At 58.0% G+C, this 22,728-nt stretch overlaps 1 protein-coding gene across 2 annotated transcripts; it reads left to right on the top strand.

Moving 5' to 3' along the window:
- The first annotated feature begins 3,016 nt into the window (after positions 1-3,016).
- FRMD6 (FERM domain containing 6) lies at positions 3,017-22,414 on the top strand. 2 transcript variants are annotated; one of them, XM_049828969.1, is made up of 14 exons: positions 3,017-3,092; positions 11,273-11,455; positions 12,192-12,282; positions 12,559-12,638; positions 13,415-13,491; positions 14,130-14,316; positions 15,372-15,527; positions 16,308-16,373; positions 16,458-16,526; positions 16,726-16,900; positions 17,997-18,332; positions 18,449-18,574; positions 19,311-19,402; positions 19,522-22,414. In XM_049828969.1, exons 2-14 carry the CDS (start codon positions 11,357-11,359, stop codon positions 19,804-19,806), a joined length of 1,839 nt encoding a protein of 612 aa, XP_049684926.1. In that variant the 5' UTR covers positions 3,017-3,092; positions 11,273-11,356; the 3' UTR covers positions 19,807-22,414. The 2 variants fall into 2 exon arrangements, with proteins under 2 accessions (XP_049684926.1, XP_049684925.1); XM_049828968.1 differs by having other exon boundaries at positions 12,559-12,701.
- Positions 22,415-22,728: the final 314 nt, after the last annotated feature.

Genomic DNA, 22,728 nt, shown 5'->3' with positions numbered 1-22,728 from the left:
CCCCGGCACTCGGCTCTGTCCCTCCGTCCCGGTTGTTCCCGTGCCGAGGGGGGACGCGTCCTCCCCAGCCTGGATGGGGAGGGAGGAAGAACTTCCTTGGAAATCCCCCGTGAAATGCAAGAAACAGATCAAGGTCCAGCTCCTCGCTGGAGTTTATAGCAACGCGCCGGCTGTTGTGGCTCTGCGACGGGGTTTCTTTATTTATTTTCTTCCCCTTATGGGCTGAGAAACCATCCCCAGCCTGAGCGCGGCCCGTTCACAGTAGCTGGGATTTGTTTTCCCGTCTGGTCCAGGGAAGAATTTCTAAATCTCAGCTGCAGCCAGAGCCGGGGCCCTGATGCCGTGCCAGCCGTCGTCAAAGAGCGGTGACATCCCTGTCCCCAAACGCACCCCACAAGGCTCGCTGGCTGCCCTCCCGAAAGCCGAGCATCGCAGGCGGACACCGAAGTCCCCGTGCTGTTGGTCCAGGGTAAATTTTCCTAGCAGGACATGCTAAAAATCAGCCGGGTGGATGCTGAGCACCGACAGCAGCACGCCATGGGTCGGCACAGCCCCAAGGGAATTTGCAAATGATCCCCTAAAAGCGTCAGCCCTTGGGAAAGGGAGCCGGGTGCTGAGATCCGGATGGATTTAGTTGTTACTCTGTTGCTTTGTTTATAATTTTTATCCCATTAGCAAAATCATGGGGAAACTATGTATGAGATAAGAGAGCTCACCCGTTTGTGTGACCATCCCTGCCATTAACAATGCTGTTATTGAAATGCTGGGATGGAAGATACTCGGCTGGTGATAATGCAGGATCGCAGTGAACAGCTGCTATTTCCCGTCCTCTTAATATAAATATATCTAGTGTGAGAAAAATCTGTATATTTTATGTGAATGGTATTTTCAGTCATAACCACAACACCTTTTTTTTTTTTTTTTTTTTTGAGATACGCCTAGCAGTGCAATTAGCTCAGTTAAACCTTGTCCAAAAAAAAAAAACCCACCACCAAAACCCAAACCGGTTCCATTTATTACATTTTCCATCTGTGTTTCCGCTTCTTGGGACTTCGAGCAAGATTAATTCCAGAATTGTTAAAGAGAAATGTCACCGGAATCTTTGAGCTTTTCCTTTCACAAAGAGGAGAGGCAGACCGGACACTGGCTAACGTCCATCTTTCCGAGCTCTTCCCACGACGGACCCTGGGGCAGCTCATGGCGAGCGTGGCTTTTCCCGGCGACTCTCCTCCGGCCATGAAAGCGTCTCGCGTCGATACGAGACACGGCATTTCTCTTAGGCTATATAACACCATTAGCATACGTGCCATCCACGTACATGTTTATATATCGCCTTGCTGGTATTCAAGAGCTCTTCCTGCTGCTTTATTTAGCCTCTGCGGCAAGGCAGGCGCTGTGTTACTGTATTTTTGTATTACACGAGGCCGGGGGGGTGCAAGCGATGGGGCGGGGGCCGTGCAGGACACGCTCAGCAGGACTGACTCGTCCTCAAGCGACGGGGCCGCGTCCCGCTCGCGCCCTTCCCGACCCCTAAAATATTTTACGAGTTGGACTAAACGAGCCGAACGGCAGCTCTGCCACGCGCCTGGCCCCTGCCTGGCGATTCCCCTGTGTTAGCTGCGGGAGGGGTGTTTCCAGAGTGAATTTTGGGGAAAAAAAGACATTTCTGGCTGGGGTGGTGGTCCCGGCTCAGCCGCGATGCTGGCCGTGCCCTCGGCTGCGGTGACGTTCGGCACGGGTGGCTTCGCGGGGACTCAGCACGACACAAGCAGGAGCGAGCTGCCGGGTGGAAACGCTCTCCGAATTTCCCATGGCACGGATAAGAGCACGAGAGCGAGCCCAAAGCCGAGGGTTTTCCAGCCCCGGCTCTGCCGAAAGCCAGGCTGGTTTTTTCCATGAGGAGAGCAGCGCATTGGATTCCCACTGCTGGTACCGCGCACTCGCATAATGTAATTACCCAGCACGATCTGTTGAGCTGCAAACAGATTTCAGAAATGAGTGTCAGAGTATTCGCAGCAGAGCTGCTCTTTATTTAGGTTTGGGAACAAGCGGCTGTTCTCTCCTGGAGCCTCGTAGAGACTGCGGGGGCAGAGCCGGCCTCGCAGGTCATCCCCAAAAATGCCTGTAGACACTTAAAAGTGAGGAATAAATAACTACTCCGAAAACAATCTCACCAGATGGCACTTCTGAAGAAGGAGCGGCTCGGAGATGCTTTACTGCTAATTTACGGTGCCGCCGCCGCCGCTGCTATTCCCGTCCTGGGTCACCTATGGGGAGAGATCCATCCGGGTGTGCGTTAGCTCCGTGACGTGGGAATGAGCCCAACTCACCTTCGATCCAGCTGTCGGGACATCGGTGGGGGCTTTGGTGGGAACAGGATTTGGCCCTAATTCCGCTCCTGCCTCGACCCGACTCCCAAGTACCGGGCTTAATACGCCAAAGGCAGAGCCGGGGCTGGGGATACTGGGCTGGGTGCAGGGGGTGCTTGGAGTCCCCTCTCCAGGGATGCTGGGGTCCCCACGGGGGACCTTCCACGGGAGATGCCCACCTCCCAATCCCAGAGGGTGCTGGGCTCCTCTCCCTGCGTACCTTGGGACGGCTGTATTCCCCGGGGAGGCTTGGATCCCCTCCCGGGCAACCCTCAAGTCCCCCAGAAGATGCTCAGGTCCCTTCCACAGCAGGTCCGTGTGTCCCCCCTCCCCGAAACGACCCCCCCCCGGTCCCGGGGCTGAGGCTACCCGACCTCCCGCTCCCCCTCGGGGGACCAAACCCTGGGGTCCCCTGGGTGGGACCGAGCTTCTCGGTTCCCTCCGGGGCTCCTCGGCTCCACCTCCCCGGGGGCTGCCCGTTTTGGGGTCGGGTTTTTTGGGGTGGTTTTTTTTTTTTTCCCCCCCCCCCATTCCCCTAACCCTCTCGGGCTGTCCCGGGAACCGCGTTCGGGCGGGAGGCGGTGCCGGTGCCGCTCGGGGCGGTGCGGGGCGGCCCGGGAAGGGGCGGGGGCGGCGGGTTGGGCTGGGCACGGCTCGGCACGGCTCGGCTCGGCTCAGCAAAGCAAGGCAAAAAGCAAGGCAGCGCTGTCCCCGCAGCCGCAGGTAGGTGCGTGCCCGGAGCCCCGCAACCGCTCACCCGGGCTCGGTTCGGCTCGGCTCGGCCCGGTTTCCCACTCCTTCCCTTCCCCGGGACCGCCGCGGGTGGGCCCGGCGTGGGGCCGAGGGAGGTTGCTTGTTGCGCTTGGGGGATGGAGTTGGTGCCGGAGAAGTGCGAGAAGGGGCTCCCGGCTGCAGGAATGCGAGTCATTTCCTCCGCCCGCCCCGCGGGGACGGGAAGGCTTGGAAAAACGGCCGGACCCTCCGCCTTTCCCCCCCCCCCCCCGTGCCTCCACGGCCACGGCCACGGCGGCTGTACGCCCCCCCCCCCCCCCCCCCCCGCCTCGCCCGTGGGACCCTTTGCTCGTGGGTGACGCTCGCCCACGGGTGCCCTCACCCGCGGGTCACGCTCGCCCGCGGGTCTCCTTAAGCCGTGGGTCGCGCTCGCCCTCGCCCGTGGGTCTTCTCGCCCGTGGGTCACGCTCGCCCACGGATCCCCTCGCCCCTGGGTCACGCTCGCCCGCGGGTCGCCTTTGGCTGGAGGACCCCTCGCCCCTAGGTCACGCTCACCCACGTGTCGCCTCGCCCGTGGGTCCCATCACTCGTGGGTCACACTCGCCGGTGGGTCCCTTCGCCCATGGGCCACGCTTGCCAGCGGGTCTCCTCACCCGTGGGTTCTCTTTGTAAGAATCTCCTTTCCGTGGGTCGCCTTCACCCATGGGTCCCCTCACCCGTGGGTCCCCTCACCTGTGGGTCCCCTCACCTGTGGGCCCTCTCACCCCTGGGTTCTCTTTGTAAGAATCTCTTTTCCATGGGTCGCCTTCACCCATGGGTCCCCTCACCCGTGGGTCCCCTCACCCCTGGGTTCTCTTTGTAAGAATCTCTTTTCCGTGGGTCACCTTCACCCATGGGTCCCCTCACCCGTGGGTCCCCTCACCCGTGGGTCCCCTCACCCCTGGGTTCTCTTTGTAAGAATCTCTTTTCCGTGGGTCGCCTTCACCCATGGGTCCCCTCACCCATGGGTCCCCTCACCCGTGGGTCCCCTCACCCCTGGGTTCTCTTTGTAAGAATCTCTTTTCCGTGGGTCGCCTTCACCCATGGGTCCCCTCACCCGTGGGTCCCCTCACCCGTGGGCCCCCTCACCCCTGGGTTCTCTTTGTAAGAATCTCCTTTCCGTGGGTCGCCTTCACCCATGGGTCCCCTCGCCCGTGGGTTGTGCTTGCCCATGGGATCCCTCACCCATGGGTCCCGTCATCTGTTGGTCCCCTCACCCGTTGGTCCTCTTGGCTGTGGGTGGTGCTTGCCCATGGGATCCTTCACCCGTGGGTCCCATCGCCTGTTTGTCCCCTCGCCCATGGGTCCTCTCAGCCGTGGATCCTGCTGTTTCTGGGTCGCGGTCACCCGTGGGACCCCGTTGTCCACGGGTGCCCCCACCCATGGGTCAGCCGTGGGGGTGCCACTGCTCGGGGTGCAAGCTGGTACCTGGTAGCGCCACTAATGGTCTTCTCCATGTTTCCCACCGGGGATGCGAATCCCCGCCAGGTTCTCGAAGGGGCGAGGATAAACCCACGCAGCTCTCAAATTGGCCTTTAACTGACATCGTGCCCTCGTGGCAGCGAGGAAATCGGGGATGAGGTTTCCCAGGACCGTCCTTGGCGTTCCCGTGTCCTTTGACTCGCACGTGGGAGTAAGGCTGTGCCCGGCCCCGCCGTGCCCCCTGCCCCCCGCCACTTTTGCCGTGGCCTTGCAGTCCTGAATCGGCTTTTTTCTGCTCACGGCCGATGCCTTTCTGGTCGTGAGGATGTTTGAGGATGTTTTTCCCTCTAAGCCAAACTCTCCTTTTCCAGAGATGCTTCGGCATGGCGCTGATGGAGCCCGGCATGTGGAGCTTTCCTGCTCTGCCTAATTCCCCGGCTGGTTTGTGTCGGTGTTTTTCCATGGGGCTCCGCTCACCCTCTCCAATTCTTGGATAGAGCGGGGTTTAATTCGAGTTCTCTTGCTTGAAAGCAATGTTGTTTAATTTAAAACTCCCAGTCCCGAAGGCGTATTGGGGTTTGGTTATAGGTACTGGCTTTTTACTATCGTTTTGTAAAGGGGTTTCTTTTTTTAAACTGGGTTTATTTAGGCTCTTTAAACCCCGAGTCTGTAAGCAATTATTCCATTACATGAAAGTCAGTATGCTGAAAAAGATTAATTCAGACCAGATGTAAAAATAAATGTGAATTTCAAATTAAGATGATGTCAGCTCCCTCCTGCTAAAAAAAAAAAGCAGCCTTTGGACTCCAGATGGAGTACACAAATGATGGCGGTGGTTAAAATATCTGCCTGCTTCTTAATTGAGTTTTATGCTTTTTTTCCCCCCCCCCTTGTCTGAAAAGCGGGCTTAGGAGATTTTTCAAACCCCCAAAAAAAGAGCGAGCTTTTCCCCGTTGCTGCCGGGGCAGGGAAGTTTATGGAGGCTCTGGCGTGGCCGAGGAGCTCTCCCAGTCGGAGAAGCGGAGAGCGCCAGGGGAAGACAAATCCCCCTCTGCCCGCTCCAGGATTAAAAAAAAGTAACTCGGTTTGGCTTCGTTTTGCCAGATCTGGAGCTGGAGGCGAGGACGCCGCAAGACTGCAGCGGGGGCTCTGGATAGCCCAGGCGCGGTTACGGGCGTTTCGGCATAAAATGGAGCTGGTTTTTGGGCTTTCGGCTGTCTGCAGAGCGCTTCGCATCCCTTTTTTTTCTTTTTTTCTTTTTTTTTTTCCTCCACATGTGCACAAAGCGCTGCACGTTCCCCGGAGCGGGGATGGGTTTGGGCGCTGATCCCACGTACGGGAGCGTGCCCGGGAGCAGGATGCTGGGGATGGGGCTTCCGAAAAGCGCTTTCCCCCGGGAAGGAAGGGTTTGCCCAGAGCCAGAGCTTCTTGGGGTGGGTGAGTGGTTTATGAAATAGGAATGTCCACGGTTTGGAAACTTGGGGCTGTGCTCTCTGCGACGTGGGGATGCGGGATGGTGACTCTGGCCCTTACGGCTGCTTTGTGGTCCAGGGATCCCACAGCCACCAAATCCCAAGGGATTTACGGATGCTGCTGCTGCTAGCGTGGGCTGCAGGCTGCCCACAGAGGGGGGAGCAAAGGCGATGCTTCACGTCCACGTGCATCCTTCGGAATGATGCCTGCGGTCCCGGGAGCGGCACCCAGGCTCTGGGAGGTTCGGGCTTGTTGCCGGTGACGCTGGGGGATGGTTCATAAAGCCCCCAGGAACGCAGAGGAGGTGGGGGGGACAGGATCCGGAGCCAGATGGGGGAGCTGGGATGTTCTGAGCATGATCCCCCCCCTCAACCCAGTCTTGATGCAACTGGATTCTCTTAGCAGATACTGCTCTAATCCCAAAGGCTCGGGGTGAAGTTTTCCGGAAGGAAATAAAATGGAAGGGGCTGGTTCAATAGCAGAAGAGGGAAGAGGAAGAGCAGGCGCCGTCCCTCCCTCGCTGGAGCCTGTGCCAGGCAAAATCCACTTCTACGTGCATCCTCGGCGGAGGCCGGGCTGCTTTATTTATATTTTAGCGCTCCAAAGGAAGGGAACAAAGAGGCCTGGGATGGCTCTGCCGTGGGTCGCAGGCGGATGGAAAAAATCAGCGCTTCCAGGCTGGATTCAGCTCTGTGCACGGCAGAAGGATGCGGAGAGGGAGCGGTTTCCCGAGCTGCCGTGGCTCAGCCCGTGTTTCCCCGTGCCCTGACGTGATGTCCTACGGGGCTCGTCCCCAGCGCTCGCTGCCGTCGCAGCTGCGACACAAATTGGAGGGGCCGGAGGGGCCGTTATCCCATTTTGGGGATGATGCGCTTGGCTCGGCCCTTTGCGGGTGTCCCCAGGTGTCCCCAACACCCGCTCTGCCCTGTTGCTGTTGTCCCATTGCAGCAGCCAAAGGAGAGGAAGAGGAGGAGGAGGAGGAAGAGGAGGAGTGTTGCAGAGGTGGAGACAAGCCAGCTCCTGGGGGAACCTTCCTTGCAGAGGCTTTTTGGACACCTCCAGTGCTCGAGGGCATCTGCTGGGGCTGGTGGGGCTGGTGGGGCTGGCCCCCGGCTGCCCAGGCTGAGTTTCCAGCATCCAAATAGCTTTTGTGGCAGATGAAGTAATGTAATATTTATAACCGAGTCCTTTTTCCCAGTGAAGGTCTCTTTCATCTGCCTCTCTTCATTAGGAGGAAACTGTTGAGTTCATGAAGAATTGGAGACAACTTTAATTACGGGGCAACCACAAGCAGGAATTAATCTAGCTTTTGGGTTAGTAGAAGCTGCATTAAGTGACGGCCTTAAAACTTGTAATAACAGCTCGCGCATACCTGCGCCCTGTGATGTGGGGTAAAACCGACTCTAAACTCTTAAAAACAAGAAATTCCTGCCCCGTGAATTCATCTTCCCATCTCGCTCTGCACTTTGGACTGCCTTTCGCTGCGGGACGGCCCGTGCCTACGTGTGGGTCCCGTGCCGAATTCCTTCCCTCGCCCCTGTTGTGGCTTGGGAGGGCTGGAACAAAAGCCTGACAATGGGTTAAATGGCTGATAGGACAGAAATTTAAAAAAATGGATATTTTGGCAAGGGAATTTGGGTGATGGAGAAAAGGGCTGGATCTGTCTGGGGACTGGGGGTTGTGGCCGGGTTGAGCGGTGGGCACTGCGACGGTCTGGTGGCTACCACAGGGGTACAAACCTGACCCAAAACCATGGGCACGGAGACTCAGCCGCTTCTTTTAAATGTAATTAAATCCACGGAGTGGGGAAGAAATGCCGCGCGTGCAAACCAGCCTCGCTTCGCGTGCGCAGAAGCTGCGCTCTTGCTTCTTTGGAAGAAAAACCCACCTCAGCCGGCAAGTTCAAGCGACGTTAAATCCCCAACACTAGAACGGCATCCAAATTTATATTTCCTACGAGAGCCTGGCACACTGCTCCCGTACCTCCGTCTGAACCGGGCCCAGCCTCTGCCTGCCCTCGGCCGTGTTTGCAAGACCCCGTGCTGAATAAATCCCCCGCCGAGTCAGCAGCGACGGCCCGAGCTGCTTTTCCAAGCCGCGCCAGCCGGCAGGTTTATTGCGTGATGTTTTCTTTACAGCAGAGCTTTGCGACGGGGTTTATCCCGTGGCGTTGGTACGAGGGAGGGAGACGATATTCCAGCAGCCTGGGCTGAAAAACGTGGCAGATTGAGGAATTTTCTCCGCGTAGCCCCGGAGTTACAAGGCGCGTAAGGGGTTTGCAATGCCTTCCTATGGAGTTTTAATGCTCTTTTCCCTACAGCAGGGAAAAACGTGGCTGGAAGACCTGGATCTCCCGGCGCTGTGGAGGCTGATCCATGCCTGAGTCCTCATTCCCAGTGTTTTTTCCAGCTGGCTTTGCTCTCTCTGGATGGAAAACCCCTTGCAAAACTGCCCGGGGAGGAGGTTCCCGCTCTGGCTGTGGGGTGACCGGTGTCACCTCCCTCCCCGCAGCATGGTATTCCGGGGGGAACTCCCTGCAATCCAGGCTCTTTCCAGCTCGGAGCTGGGCATATTCACGCCTCGTGTCGGCGCTTGTGCCGCAGCAGCAGCGACTCGGTGAGGGCAGCGGCACGGGGTCCCGGGGAATCAAAGCTGACATTGTAGGAATGAGCAGCAGATGCTCGGAAAGAATTTGCCGGCGTCTGGCCGAGGCTGCTGGAGGCACATCGCCCTGGAAAGGGCTTTTTGTGCCCACTTGCTAAATCTGCCCCGGCTCCAGCTCGCAGAGGACTGGCAGAGCCCCGGGAAAAGCTCTTGGAGCTGAGGGGGGGGTCTCGCAAAATTGCTGACCACCCCTACGGTGCCCTATGCGGTCGTCTGATGGGGCGTTATCATTCAGCAGCAGGATCTGGAGCATTTTCTAGACAAATACCAAAATATATGGGGTTTTTTTTTCCTCCCGTGTTCTGCTTGCTCTCGGAGGTAGGGTCCTGCAGAGCTGCTGCTGGGGGAGATGGTTTTTTTTTGCTCTGGCGGTGCCGTCCCCACCGAGCCACACGATGCCCGTGCTCCGCTGACGCCAGCTCGTGGGTTTTAATCCCCGATGCTCAGAGACCAATTCAGGCTGCAGGAGGATGGGTAAATGTATTGAGTGGCGTGGGGACGAACAGCCCCGGGATGCCAAGAGCAGCGCGGTGCCACGGGGAAGCTCTCCCGGGGGGGACACAAGCTGTATGGTGATGCCCGATGCCCGGCCCCTGCCTGGTTTTTAAAGGTAATTTGGAGGCAGTGAGGTGATGAGCTGCGACACCGGGGTTTTTGCCAGCGCCCTGAAGACTTGGTTTCATTTCCAAGTGCTTTTAAGACGGTGTTTTCCTTGGGGATCCTGCTACGAGCAGGGCTTGGTGCAGAGGCTGTGGCGGAGGGGGGACCCATTCCCGACCGGCCGCTCCGGGCTCGTTCCTGTGGCAGGGATGCTGATGCTGCGGTGCTGGCAGCAGAGAATAACCCCGTGGTGATGGGTTTACCAATAAATCAGGGGTGGTTTGTGCCTGTGGCTGTAGTTCCGAGCCGGCTGTAGCCCACGGGGCTGTGGTGGGAAGATGCTCTGGTGCACCCGTTGGAGCTGCAGGAGAGTTTTGGGTGGGAGCGGGGTGCGGAGGGTGCTGGAGGGTGTCCCGGGGCACGGCTGCTTTGCCGGGGATGCGGCACCCTCCCCGCCACGGCCCGCGCAAGTCGCTTCACGCCCAGCCCCGCGTCGGTGCACGAGAGCTGCCGGGCACCCGGCCGGGACGAGGACGTTTGCCAAATACCTTCAGCCCCGTTTTGTTCACCGCTGTGATTTTTAATGAACCTTGAAACCAATCCATCGGCTGCGCTCTTTGCTCCCAGTTGGGATCAATCGTGTCTGGGCACGGCCGCGATGCACAGATGCGACGCACAGATGCGACGCACAGACGCGACGCATGGCCACGACGCATGGATGCAATGCGCAGCCACAACGCGTGGCCACGATGCATGGTCGCAATGCACAAATGCAACGCGTGGTCACGGGCACAATGCACAAATAGATTGCGCAGGTGCAACGCACGGCCACGATGCACAACCACAATGCACAAATGCAACGCACGGGTGCAATACATGGCCGTAATGCACAGCTGCAATGCATGGCCACAATGCACCGTCACAATGCGTGGCTGCAACGCATGGCCATGATGCACTGCCCCAATGCATGCATGCAATGCACGGCCACGCTGCACAGCTGCACGGGGCCTCAGTGCTGCAAACCCAGAGAGGCATGGGGTGAGAGCATCACCTCTGGATTTCCCAACTTCTGCAAAACCCCAGTAACTACCTAACACAAAGTCACCTCCGGGTGCTTTTTTTCCCTGCTGTACAAATATGCAAGTTAAACTGTTTTGGAAGCCAAAGGCATTTTCACGTCGACCAAAGCAAATATTTGGTGAAGAGGGAGACGCTATACTGTATAAATCTATGGGTTAGGAAAACGGTGAACTAGTTTAGAGTTTAAAGATCCTTGCTCATGGTGTCATGTGTGCATTGTGTCCCTGGGGATGGTCATGGGGTAAAAAAAGTGCTTAAGGAATATTTGCCCTTGAAAAGAAGAATTGCCTGGGGTTAGCGCTAGGACGGATTCACCCGCTCGGCCCTGGATTCACCTGCTCGGCCCCAGTACGGTACGGATTTAGGCAAACGCTGGGAAATGTCAAGAAACAGCGATTCCCACCTGCAAATCACTGTTAGCACTTGGGTTATTTTATTTAACCCCTGGAAAGAGCTGGAGCCGGGGGGGAATGATGCCGAAAGGGATGCGGGGGTCCTGCCGCGGGACCCCGCACCGGCCCCTCGCCTTTTTGCTGCCGGCAGCAAAACCTGCCGCGCCGCTCCTCTCCGGCAGAGCCGGGTTTGTTCCCAGCAGATAGACTTTTATGTTTTTTTAATTATGCCAGGAAAGCCTTTCCTGAGGTTTTTCTGAATCCGAGCCGGGAGAATAAAACTGCTGGGTCAGGATTTTTGGGCTCGGCTGCGATCCCGCGCTGCCCTAACCGCGGCGCCGGGGTTGGGATTGCGGGGTGGCCGTGGTGGGGTGCGCTCGGGGGTTTTGGGGGACAACCTGCTTCTGGAGGGACACGGTGATGGGTGGGAAGGATGCCCGCCTTGGGGTGCGGGAAGCCGAGGGTGCCATGCAGGGGGCTCAGCCCCTTTCTTGCCCGCAGGGATGGTGCCCGCGGAGACCGAGGCCGCCCTGGCCCGCCGGTGAGGTGCCCGCCGCCCGCCCCGAGCCCCGAGCCCGGACCACGATGAACAAACTGACCTTCCACAACAACAGAGTCATGCAGGACCGCCGCAGCGTTTGCATCTTCCTCCCCAACGACGACTCCCTCAACATCATCATCAACGTAAGGCAGCGCGGGGGGGCCGGGGAAACCCCCTGAGCACCGACGTTTTCATCACACCCGGGGGCTTGCAACCGGGTGCGTTTGCAAGCTCCGGTTTTGCTTCTGGTTTTTCTTTTGAGCCTGTCTGCTTCTCGCCCTGCCGGAGAAATGCACACGAGTTATTCCCCTTGAAGGCTGCGGCAGCGTTTTACGCTCTCCTGCTGCTTCTTGACTCGAGGCGCTGCTGGCAGCGCCGTGATTTTCGGCGGGTGACCTGCTGCGTGCCATCCCACGGGGCGGCATCGGTTGCGGATGGCAATTCAGCCTCGTGTACCGCAGGGAATAAACAGGAGGGGGTTTGGCTCTGGTTCGGATGTAGTATTGAACGTGAAATTCCCCCACTTTTTAATTTTTTTAATTCAACACCACCCAATATTCTGGTTTCTGCCCCCAAAACCATCTCCCTGGCGCCGGGCTGGTTGCAGCGAGGTCTCCACCACCGCCTGCTGCTCTCGAGCTGCCCCGCGGTCTCCCGTGCGTCCCATTCCCAGGAGAGCTGTGGTCCCGCACCCCAGGGTGGGAGCCTGCTTTTGGGGAATTCCACGTTGGCCCTATGGAAAAATAAGCCCCATAGCCCAGCCTGTCGCCCCCAAATCCTGCTCGGGGACCCGGTGCGGGGGGGTTCGGTGCCGCCTGCCCGGCTCAGCCAGGCACAGATGCGGCAGGGACCACGTGTGGGGTGTTGTTTTTTTTGCAGGTGAAGATTTTGTGCCACGAGTTACTGGTGCAGGTGTGTGACCTCCTGAGGCTGAAGGACTGTCACCTCTTCGGGCTCAGCGTCATCCAGAGTAAGTCGTGGGTTCAGTGCCCGTGGCCGGTCCAGCCCGATGCCATCCCGGCTCGGCGCGACGCCACCGCGTCGGGGCTGCGTGTTTGCCCAAAGGTGGGTGCCAACTTACCCAACCCTTTGGTGGCCTCTCATTTAGGTGACGAGGAGGTTATGGACCCCCACACCAACACCGCCCACCGATGGGTCGGGGCGGGGGGGGCCAGGGCAGGGCTTTGGCGGGATGCAGGGGACACGCCGGGGAGGGGGATGCTGATGCCACCTCTGTCCCACCCAGACAATGAGCACGTGTACATGGACCTGGCCCAGAAACTCTACAAGTACTGCCCCAAGGAGTGGAAGAAGGAGGCCAGCAAGGTCAGCGGTGAGGTCTTGCATGGAGAGCTGACGGCAGTAAGGCCACCTCTGTCCCCATCGCAGGTCACTTCCAGGACACGGGAACGCAGCCGAGGGGGCGAGGCGGTGGGGAGGGGGGGGCACTTGGCTGTTAGGCAGCGTGGGGTGGGGAGGGTGGGCGTGCAAAATTAATAAAACCCGGATGATGCTTGATGGCTGTCACCCCCAGTGCCACCGCGCGCGACCAGCTGGGGACGCGTCCTCCACGCTCCCCACCCCGGGGCTGTGATTTTTGTTTTCCCTCCTGTATTTCTTTATACTTCAGAGGAATTTTTTAGGTGGCTCTTTCTTCCAGTTTCTAAAATTCGAGCGTTTGGGGGTTTTTGCCCCCCAAAACGCCTTTTTATTATTTCAATGCAACGCGCCAAGGGGGTTGGCGTGAAGGGTCCTGTGCTGGCGCTGATTTGGCACCCAGTACAGGGACTGGTGGGTGACGGGCTGGGGAGGGCTGGGAGAGGGACAGTGGTGGGGGGGATCTACAGCCCCCCTGGGGGTCTCAAACCCAGCTGCCTGCTTCTTTAAATCCAAATCCCTCCATGTTTCAGCATATTGGGGGGAAAAAATAGGTGTCAAACTGTAATTCAGGAAAAACTGTGGTCGGCGTTAGTGAGTGAACTCTTCCCCGCGGGGGGCAAGGGGGTGGCCGTGACGGACCTGGCCCCGGGTGAGCGGAGATGAAGGGCTAGGGCGTGATGCCGGGGTCTCCGCAGGAGCCCTGAAAATCTCCTCCGTTCCAGGGGATCGACCAGTTTGGCCCCCCGATGATCATCCACTTCCGAGTGCAGTACTACGTGGAAAACGGCAGGCTGATCAGGTAGGACTCACCCACCCGTCCCCACCGCGGTGGGCACCCACCCAGGGCGAGCGGCTTGGCAGGGGAGCACCCCGGGGTGCCCCTGGCTCGGGTACACCTCGTTGGGACCGCGCAGCTTCGGGATGCTGCGGGATGCTGCTCGTGCACCCAAAAACTCGTCCTTTCTGTTGGGGCCGGGGGGCAGGGGCAGGTGGGGACACCGCTCCCAGCCAGCGGTGACAAAGCCTTTTGGGGGACTGGGGCCATCGCATTTAGGATTTTCTCACAGCTTAACCCGCGGCACAGCCTGATTTTAATTCACGCGTGTACCTGTGGCCGGATGGGAGCTTCAGGTCCCGTTTCAGGGAAGAAAATAAAAAACGTTTTCAGGGTCTTGGGTGCATGGGGACACAGTGGCACCTGCAGCCAGGCAGGGCTGCTTTTGGGGGGGTTATTCTTGCTGTGGGAGGTCTGGAAATTTCAGCACGGAAAAGAGAGCAAACGACTCGGCGCCCAGTGCTCTTTTTTTTTTTTTTTTTTTTTTTTTTATTGAAGAGCCTCGCACCGGGAGCCATCTCCCACCCCGTGGTCTCGGTCGTGGGTGGGTGGGTGTCCCGCTGGCTCCCTTCTCCTCCCCTCTCTCCTCTGCTCTCCCGCAGCGACCGGACGGCGCGCTACTACTACTACTGGCACCTGCGGAAGCAAGTGCTGCACTCGCAGTGCGTGCTGCGCGAGGAGGCTTATTTCCTCCTCACCGCCTTCGCCCTCCAAGCCGACCTGGGCGACTTTAAGCGCAACAAACACTACGGGAAGTACTTTGAGCCCGAAGCCTATTTCCCCGCCTGGGTAAGCGTGCCGTGATGGGATCCCCGCTCCTAAGCTCGCGGGAACGCTCACGAGGCTGCTGATGCTGGGCTGCTCGGAGGCTTCCCGAGCGGCCGGCGTTCCTGCTGCCTCCCTATCTCTGGCTTAGTCCCGGTTATTAATAACCTCCGACAACTGCGGGGCTGCAAATAGCTGCGGGCAGGGAGGGTTGGGGTCGGTGTGGTGGCTGGGGCAGCTCGTGGGGATCGCCCTGCGCGCTGCAGGGATGCTCAGGGAGGTTTCTCCGCGTGCTACGTGCCGTCGCGGCATCGCCCTACCGTCGTCGGGTGCAGGCTTTGCAGCCCTTTGGGAAGCGGTGTCCTCCGTGCTGGCAGCGGCCGCGGGTGTAAGCAGCTCCTGGGACAGTCCTGGAGGGAAACTGAGGCAGGGCACGGGGTGACTACGCAGCCCCAGGTCACCTCCGACCGGCGGGCAGAGCTGGGCGCCGGGGCGATGCCGTCCCGATGACTTTGCGCAGGAGCGGAGTAGGGAGCGGTCCCGTGTGGCACGGCAGGGACACCCCTTCCCGCAGCAAGGACATGGCACCAGCCTCTGCAGGGTACCCAAAACCAAGTCCGTTTATTACCAGACTGGTAAATATTAGAGAGGAGAGGCAATGCCACGTCTGGTGTGCCTTTGGACCCCAAACAGCTGAACCTCCCCCGTGGTTCCCCGCAGCCGGGGCTGCCAGCAGATGCTGGGAAGGGGAAGATTAATAATAAAGTTGTGGGCACCGTTGCCCGCTTTATGTGCTTTCTGGGTTTTGCCCTGGCACGGGTGACACCGGAGGTGTGAGCTCCATGGGATGGGCACGCCAAGCGAAGCCGTACTTCCCGGTGGGAAATCCTGCTGGCAATGAGAAGTTGTTGGCCGCTGTATTTATTTTATTTTAACTTGCAGCTCTAAAATGGAGCATCTTGCTTCGATTTCCCTTTTCCCTGGAAATCACCGCTGGCCGGGAGCGCCGGGGCTGGCAACCGGCCCCGAGCGAGCACGGAGCAGCTCCCCAGGACGAGTTTCTCTTCTTCTCCATACAGGTGGTTGCAAAGAGGGGCAAGGACTACATCCTGAAGCACGTTCCAAACATGCACAAGGATCAGTTCGCCCTGACGGCCTCCGAAGCCCATCTCAAGTACATCAAGGAGGCCGTCCGGCTGGACGACGTAGCTGTGCACTACTACAGGTTGTACAAGGTGAGCCCCGGCTGCGAGCCCAGGCTGGGTTTTGGATTTGGGGTTGCTTTTTATTGAAAGAAGCAACTGCCGAGCAATTTCTAAGGTATTTTGGGAAGAGCGGCGTTTGAATTGGCACTCGCCGGCTGGAGCGGAGCGGTCTCGAGGGCAGGGTTTTGCTCCCGGAGGCAGGGAAATGCAGCTTTTTATAGTCCTGCCATTTTCTAGAAGTTACAGAGAGGCGAGAGGTTTGCCGGCATGCAAGGAAGCAGCCGCAAGGTTTCTGGCATCTTCTTTTTTAGTATCTTCTCCCTAAGAAATACACGCTGGGTTTTTCTCCCAGCAAAGAGGTTGGTGTGCTGCAGGCAGGGTGGGCTGCCCCACTGTCAGCAGCTCTGTGCCGGTGCGGGAGCAGGTTGGGCTCAAGCGTAAAAATGCCCCAGGTCTGTTTCTGAAGGTTCTTCCAAGTTTTCTGAGGTTAAATTATTCATCCAGACCCTTAAGCTGGGGTGTTTCTGGGCGGTGAGGGGGGTGGCAGGTGCCTGGGGGTGAGACCAGGGGGGATGTTCGAGGATGTGACCGGGTGGTGTGCGTGCCTCGTTAATTAAACAGTTGGACTCGATGATCTTAAGGGTCTTTTCCAACACAAACGATTCTATGATTAACGTGGCACCTACCGCATGTGGCTACATGGGAGATGGGGTGACTACAGGAGGACACCTGGGCTGGGAGGGGTGCAGATTTACCTACTTCATACTGCAAATAATGTATTTAAAACCATCTAATTATTTTCCCCTTTAGGACAAAAGGGAGGTAGAGGCCTCCCTGACGCTGGGACTGACGACGCGGGGCATCCAGATCTTCCAGGTAGGCGGCTGAGCGAGGACGACCGCTCGGCTCCCTGCCCACGGCCGGCATCCTCAGCTGGAACTGTCCCTTCTCTTTTTGCAGAACTTGGACGAAGAAAAGCAGCTCCTCTACGACTTCCCCTGGACGAACGTGGGGAAACTGGTGTTCGTGGTGAGTCCCACCATCCCCAGGCAGAGCATCTCTGCCCCCCGTCGCTCCTGGGCTCTGGTTTGGGCATGGGGTCTTGTTGCACAGACCTCAGGTGGGGCGATTGCAGCCTCAGGGGGGTTAATAATTGGGCTGTAGCAGGACCGGGCGAAAATTAGAGTATTTTTCTTTCCGGGGCCGATGTCTCCCCTCTCCCACGTAGGGTAAGAAGTTTGAGATCCTGCCAGACGGGCTGCCCTCGGCCAGAAAACTCATTTACTACACGGGCTGCCCGCTGCGCTCCCGTCACCTCCTGCAGCTGCTCAGCAGCAGCCACCGGCTCTACATGAACCTGCAGCCCGTCCTGCGCCAGGTCCGCAAGCTGGAGGAGAACGAGGGTAGGTGACCCCCCCCCGGGGGCGCAAATCCCACCGGTGCCGGGCTCCCACCCGGCTTTTCTGCCCGTAGGAGTGCCTGGTCCTTGCGGCAGCCCCGTGGCTGGGAGCGTGTCGGGGGGTGGCTGTCCCCACGTCCCCCCTTGACCATGCGGGGCTGGGTGCTGGTAGAACAACCCCCCCCCCCCGGCTGCTTAGGGATGGGCACAAGCCCTGCTGTGGTCCTTGATGGCCCAGTTCCTCCCAGTGCCTCAGTGCAGGGCTTCCCAGTGCCCTGCATCCCATCTCCAAGCTCAGAAAGCCCTTGTGCAAACATAAGATCTTCCTCCTCGTCTTCCTCTTTCCCGTCCTCCTCCTTTTCCTCCTTCTCCTCCTCTTCTTCCTCCTCCTTGTCCTCCTCCTTTTCTTCCTTCTCTTCCTCTTCTTCCTCCTCCCCCTCTTCCTCCTCCTCTTTTTTTCTCCTTTATTCCTCCTCCTCCCCTTTCTTCTTCTTCCTCACCCTCTTCTTCCTCCTTCTCTTTTTTCTCCTATTTTTTCCTCCTCTTCTTCCTTCTCCTCCTCTTCTTCCTCCTCCTTGTCCTCCTCCTCTTCTTCCTTCTCTTCCCCTTCTTCCTCCTCCCCCTCTTCTTCCTCCTCCCCTTTTTTCTCCTCTTTTTTCCTCCTTCTCTTCTTCCTCCTCTTCCTCCTCTTCTTCCTCTTCCTCCTCCTCTTCTTCCTCTTCCTCCTCTTCTTCCTCCTCTTCCTTCTCTTCTTCCTCCTCCTTGTCCTCCCCCTCTTCTTCCTCCCCCCCCTTCTTCCTCCTCTTTCTCTTCTTCCACCTCCTCCTCTTCTTCCTCCTCCTCCTTCTCCTCTGCTTCCTCTTCCTCCTCCTCCTCCTTTGGAGGGATGGCACAGAGCACACCGAATTTGAGGCTCCCCACCCCACCTCCCCATCCCCAAATGCCACCGGGACAGGGCTGGCTCCTGGCGTGCCACCCAAACCGGGCTCGGGGTGACCCTGGGTGCTCGGTGTCGGGGGGCGGGGGGGGGCCAGGGCACCCCAGGGGGTCGGGGGGTGGGCAGGCTGCCTCGTGCCGACGGCGTGCCGCTGGCCTGGCAGAGAAGAAGCAGTACCGCGAGTCCTACATCAGCGACACCCTCGACCTGGACATGGAGCAGCTGGAGAAGCGCTCGCGGGCCAGCGGCAGCAGCGCCGGCAGCATCCGGCACAAGCGCCTCTCCCGGCATTCCACCGCCAGCCACAGCAGCTCCCATACCTCCGGCATCGAGACCGACCCCAAACCCAGGGAGATGGGACCCGAGGACGGTTTCTCGGGCGCCGGCGCCCACCGCAAGCTGAAGACCTGCAGCTCCATGACCAGCCACGGCAGCTCCCACACCTCCGGAGTGGAGAGCGGTGGGAAGGACCGGCTGGAGGAGGATTCCCAGGATGATGGTGAGATAACCGGCTAAGCGTGGGCTTTCCAGCTTGGGTCTCCCCAGGTCATTGGGGTTGGAGGGTGCTCTGAAGGCACGCGTCGATGACTCGTCCCACCTCTTCCTCGCCTGCAGAAATCGAGATGCTGGTGGATGACCCCCGGGAGCTGGAGCAGGCTGGCGAGATGGAGGTGAGCCCCGACATGTGCGTCTACATCACGGAGGACATGCTGCTGTCGCGCAAGTTCAACGGGCACTCGGGTAAGGCGGCGGATGCTTTTTATTTCCAATTCCCCAATGCAAGTCACACCCTCGGTGGTCGGCAGAGCGAAATTAGCCCGAGGCGTCCATTTGGGATGCTGGGAAAAGCCACTCACCCGCTGGGTCAAAGGAGAGATGGTGTAAATTTGGTGAAACTATAAAAAGAAGGGGTTGCCCAGGAAAGGTGCAGGTTTTGCTCGGAGCAGGACTGATGCTCCGGGCAGCTGCCCCGTGGCACAGAGGGCTGTGCCCAGGCACGCCAGGTTATTTGGAGATACCAGGGGACGATGGCAGGAGCTGCCCACGGGCGATGGACGTAATTTTAGTGATGTTCTCAATTGCTGGCCCCCGCTCTCATTTTCATGACAACCCCTCGCTTGTTCCCATGAGCACGGGTGCTGTTATCACACGTGTGAGCCTGGCTTCTCCGGGGCTGTGCCCGCGCCCAGAGAGTCACCCACATTTCCAGCTCCATATTGGGTGCTACTAGGAGGTCTCCGGGGTGCCAGGCTCCCTGGGGATGGCTTTGGATGCCATTCTGGTGCAAATTTGGGATGCTTTGTGGGTAAAGCTGGTTGCAAGCGGAGCCACTGGGGTGAAGGCACCCCATCGAGCCGAGGGTGCCTTTGCCCCAGAGGAAGGGCAAGCCGCCAAGGGCGGCGGGCATGGATCCCAAGAGAGCTGAGAAGCCTCGAAATAACCTTCGCACCCTCCTCTTCCTCTCTCCTCCGCGCAGGGCTTATCGTGAAAGAGATCAGCTCCTCCACCTCCAGCTCCTCGGAGACGGTGGTGAAGCTGCGAGGGCAGAGCACCGACTCCTTACCCCAGGTACGTGGTGCGGGTCGAGCTTTGGTGAAACCCAAAATCCTGCCGGCACCGGGGGTTTGGGTTTCCCCGACCCCCTTGGCTCCCCGGCGGGTCCTGAGCCTCCTCTTTGCTTCGCCCAGACGACGTGCAGGAAACCGAAGACGTCGACGGACCGGCACAGCCTGAGCCTGGATGACATTCGGCTCTACCAGAAGGACTTCTTACAGCTGGCCAACCTCTGCCAGGATACGGCCCAGAGCTACACCTTCGGCTGTGCCCATGGGCTGGAGGAGGAAGGGCTCTACTGCAACGGCTGCTTGGCCCAGCAGTGCATCAACATCCAGGAGACCTTCCCCGTCAAAAGAACCAGCAAATACTTCTCCTTGGATCTCACCCACGACGAAGTCCCCGAGTTTGTCGTCTGAGCGCTGGCGGGGGGTGGCAGGACCGGCTGCCCGCTCTTGGAGGAGGGGAAAAGCTGGGAAAAGCTCCCTGCCCAGCATCGGGGGCCGTCGATGCCGCCTTCCCCCCCGCCCTGCAGCGCTTCCCTGGAAAACCGAGGTCGTGAAAACCATTGCACTCGGAGGATCGCCCCGACGGCGGGCGGGATGGAGACCCCCCCGGGCACGGCGGAGTCCTGCCGGCGGTTCTCCAAGCATCCTTTCTCCTCCGGATGAGTTAGTGCCAAACACAAGTTGTCTTATTTCGACTGCGAGAAGCGCGACCCGTCGGAGCTAGCAGAAGCCAACTCGTGTTTTCTCATTGCCTCGTGGCGAGGTGACCTCTTCTCCTCCTTGCCCCCATCCTCAGCGCTGCCGGCGGCTCCGGCGGCGGCTCGGTGGCAACCGACGCCGGAGAGAAAAGTGCCAGACTGTTGTGTTCAAGTCAAGCCAAAGAAATGTAAATACCCTAAAGGCCAGTATGGGAAGAGAGAATTAAGCAATAACCAACCGGGGACCTCCAGGCACAGGTGATGTACCGTGGAGGAAGGCCAGCGGCTGCTGGGGCAGAGCATCAACCCAGTTCTTCCAAAAAAACCACGTGCTGGAGGTCAGGCCAGAGCAACCCAAAACCAAAAAAAAAAAAAAAACAAACCACCACCCAAGAAAAACAAAAGCAAAGGAGAATGGAAAGGAATAGGTCATCTGTAAGGATATTGCAATAATGCATCCCAAACTTTGGATATATAGAGATTACATATATAAATATATCGAGGTATGTATGTTTATATATGTCTGGATCTTATAGACCCATTTGTGTTTTACTTCTGCTCTAAAATCCCTTTTATACAAAGGATCTGCCTCTCTTCTTTAATGAACTATATAAACAATCATATTTTTTTCTAAGCACTAAGGTGAGAAAACAGACTTTCCTCTCAAGAAGAATATGTATGCAACTGCGTTGTAAGTGTGGCTCTTCCCGGTGCAGTCTCCGTTGTATTTTACCAAGGCTTTTCATGCGTCTTTAAGTCTCTTACAGTTTGAATAGTTCTGCTAAAGGATGATGGTGATGTGCTAGAAAAACCCAAGAGCGGCTTCTGAGTGTGTCCTAGGGAAGCCAGCCTGCCCAGGTGTAACATTTACCATCGGTACCGGAGGGTAAAGCATTACAGCAGCTGATATTCACAGCACAATGCCTTTTTAGTTGGTATTTTTAATTAGAGTTTAGCTATTGACAGCCAAAGTTTTGCCATATTTTGATATACCACCTTTTTTTAACTGGAAACTTTTCTTAAAAAAAAAAAAGGAATTATTTTATAAATAAGCACAATCTTATTTTTATAAGAAATGTTGAGGAAGGGAGCCGAGAAGAGGGAACTGGTACCAAAAGAAAAGGAGCATAGCTATTGGCACAGTGCAAAAAAACCCTCAGTCTTATTGCGATATGGGAGCTGGTAGGGGAGAGCATCGGGCACTGCCGTGACTCTGCGCTGCGGGACCGTGGCACCGGCACAGCGTGTCCCCGACCCAGAGCTTGATCTCGCCCGGCACGAGTTCCCGGCGACGCTGGATATTATGGGAAAATAATGTAGGTAGCCAAATGCTGGCAGGGTGAGCAGGAGGCTGGTGGTCCCTAAAACCTCTCTTTATCTCCCCTAAAGCCCCCCGGCTGCGCCGGGTGGATGCTGCCCGGTGGCTCAGGGCTATGTGCCCCGCTTTGGTTTTGGGGGGACCCCAGCAAACACCCCAAAAACCTCCTTTGTGGGCACCGCATCCCAGGCTGGGATGCCGGGGTTTGCTAGCAGCAGCCCCACCGCAGACCCCCATCCGTGGGGTTTGCCGTGTGCCGGGGGATCGGTGCGTGCACCAGCAACGTGGATCTGCCACGGGCTGGTACAGGCAGGAAAATCCCCTAAATTCATCCCAAGTCTCTTTTTTTCCTCCTCCGCTGCGAGGCAGCAGGGCTGCAGCACCCAGATGGGAGGGGGGTGTCCTGCTGGCACCCCATCCGCCGGTGAGCCCCGGGGTTCCACCGTGGGACCCTCCCCCTGCTACTCTGCAGAAACACGTAGTTGGAGGGAGCAAAAGGGTAACTGGTGTAAAGAAACGCATTTCTTGGCCCCCGCCCCAAGCCCATTATCCTGCAACCGAACCCGAACCGCAGCAGCCCAGCCGGGGTCGGAGCGATGGTGGGGGCTGCGATGGAGCTCACCCCTGGGCAAGCGGGAGCAGAGCCGGGGGAGCCGACGGGGCCGAGCCGGGAAGCGGGGGGACACAGAGGTGCCATTTATTCCGCAGGTGGCCGGGGCGGCCGCGCGGGTCCCGCGGGGGACGGGGTGGCCGTACCCGCCTGCCCTTCGTGCCGCTCCCCCTGCAATAATGAACTATCTGTCTGCACGAACGAAATAGTCCTTTCTGTGAAAGGATCCTCCCGTCGGGGCGATGGGAGAGCCAGTGACTGCGTTGCGAAAGAAAAACGCAAGGAAAAACTATACAAAAAAAACCCCACAACAAAAAACCCCGCAGCGAAATTATTTTGTACCAATGAAGTTTGTTGTGTGCCTTTTGCGGTACGGCTGGAAATGACAATAAAGTGACAGTTGTTTGCATTACTTTGACTCTTGGTGAATTTAAAATGCTCCCAGGCTTAAGTGAGTGATGAAACGCTTATGAATTTAATGAACGCGTTTTACATTTATTGCGCTCTCTGCTCCAGCATCGTTCAGCTCTGGAGAACAGGTTAAGGCAACTCCTGCCTCGAGCGGAGGAACGGATGGACTGATCCTTTCAATCCTGGTTTTTGGTGATTTCTATGAAAGTAGCATCCAGTTCCAGCGCCCAGGCTGCCGAGCAAGGCGTGATTTGCTTTTTTTCCTAATGACCCCCCCGCAAAAAAATGCTCCCCTG

The sequence above is a fragment of the Accipiter gentilis genome, chromosome 25, assembly GCF_929443795.1.
Source record: "Accipiter gentilis chromosome 25, bAccGen1.1, whole genome shotgun sequence".
NCBI classification, from domain to species: domain Eukaryota; kingdom Metazoa; phylum Chordata; class Aves; order Accipitriformes; family Accipitridae; genus Astur; species Astur gentilis.
The sequence above is the reverse complement of the archived record's forward strand: the minus strand, read 5'-3'. Positions and strand labels throughout refer to the sequence as shown.

Bases quoted from the DNA above. Each gene is read 5' to 3' on its own strand.
- FRMD6 (XM_049828968.1), top strand. From the start codon at position 11,357: ATGAACAAACTGACCTTCCACAACAACAGAGTCATGCAGGACCGCCGC. The intron at 16,374-16,457 runs GTAGGCGGCTGA...CTCTTTTTGCAG, and splicing joins GGGGCATCCAGATCTTCCAG to AACTTGGACGAAGAAAAGCA. The intron at 18,333-18,448 runs GTGAGATAACCG...CCTCGCCTGCAG, and splicing joins GGAGGATTCCCAGGATGATG to AAATCGAGATGCTGGTGGAT.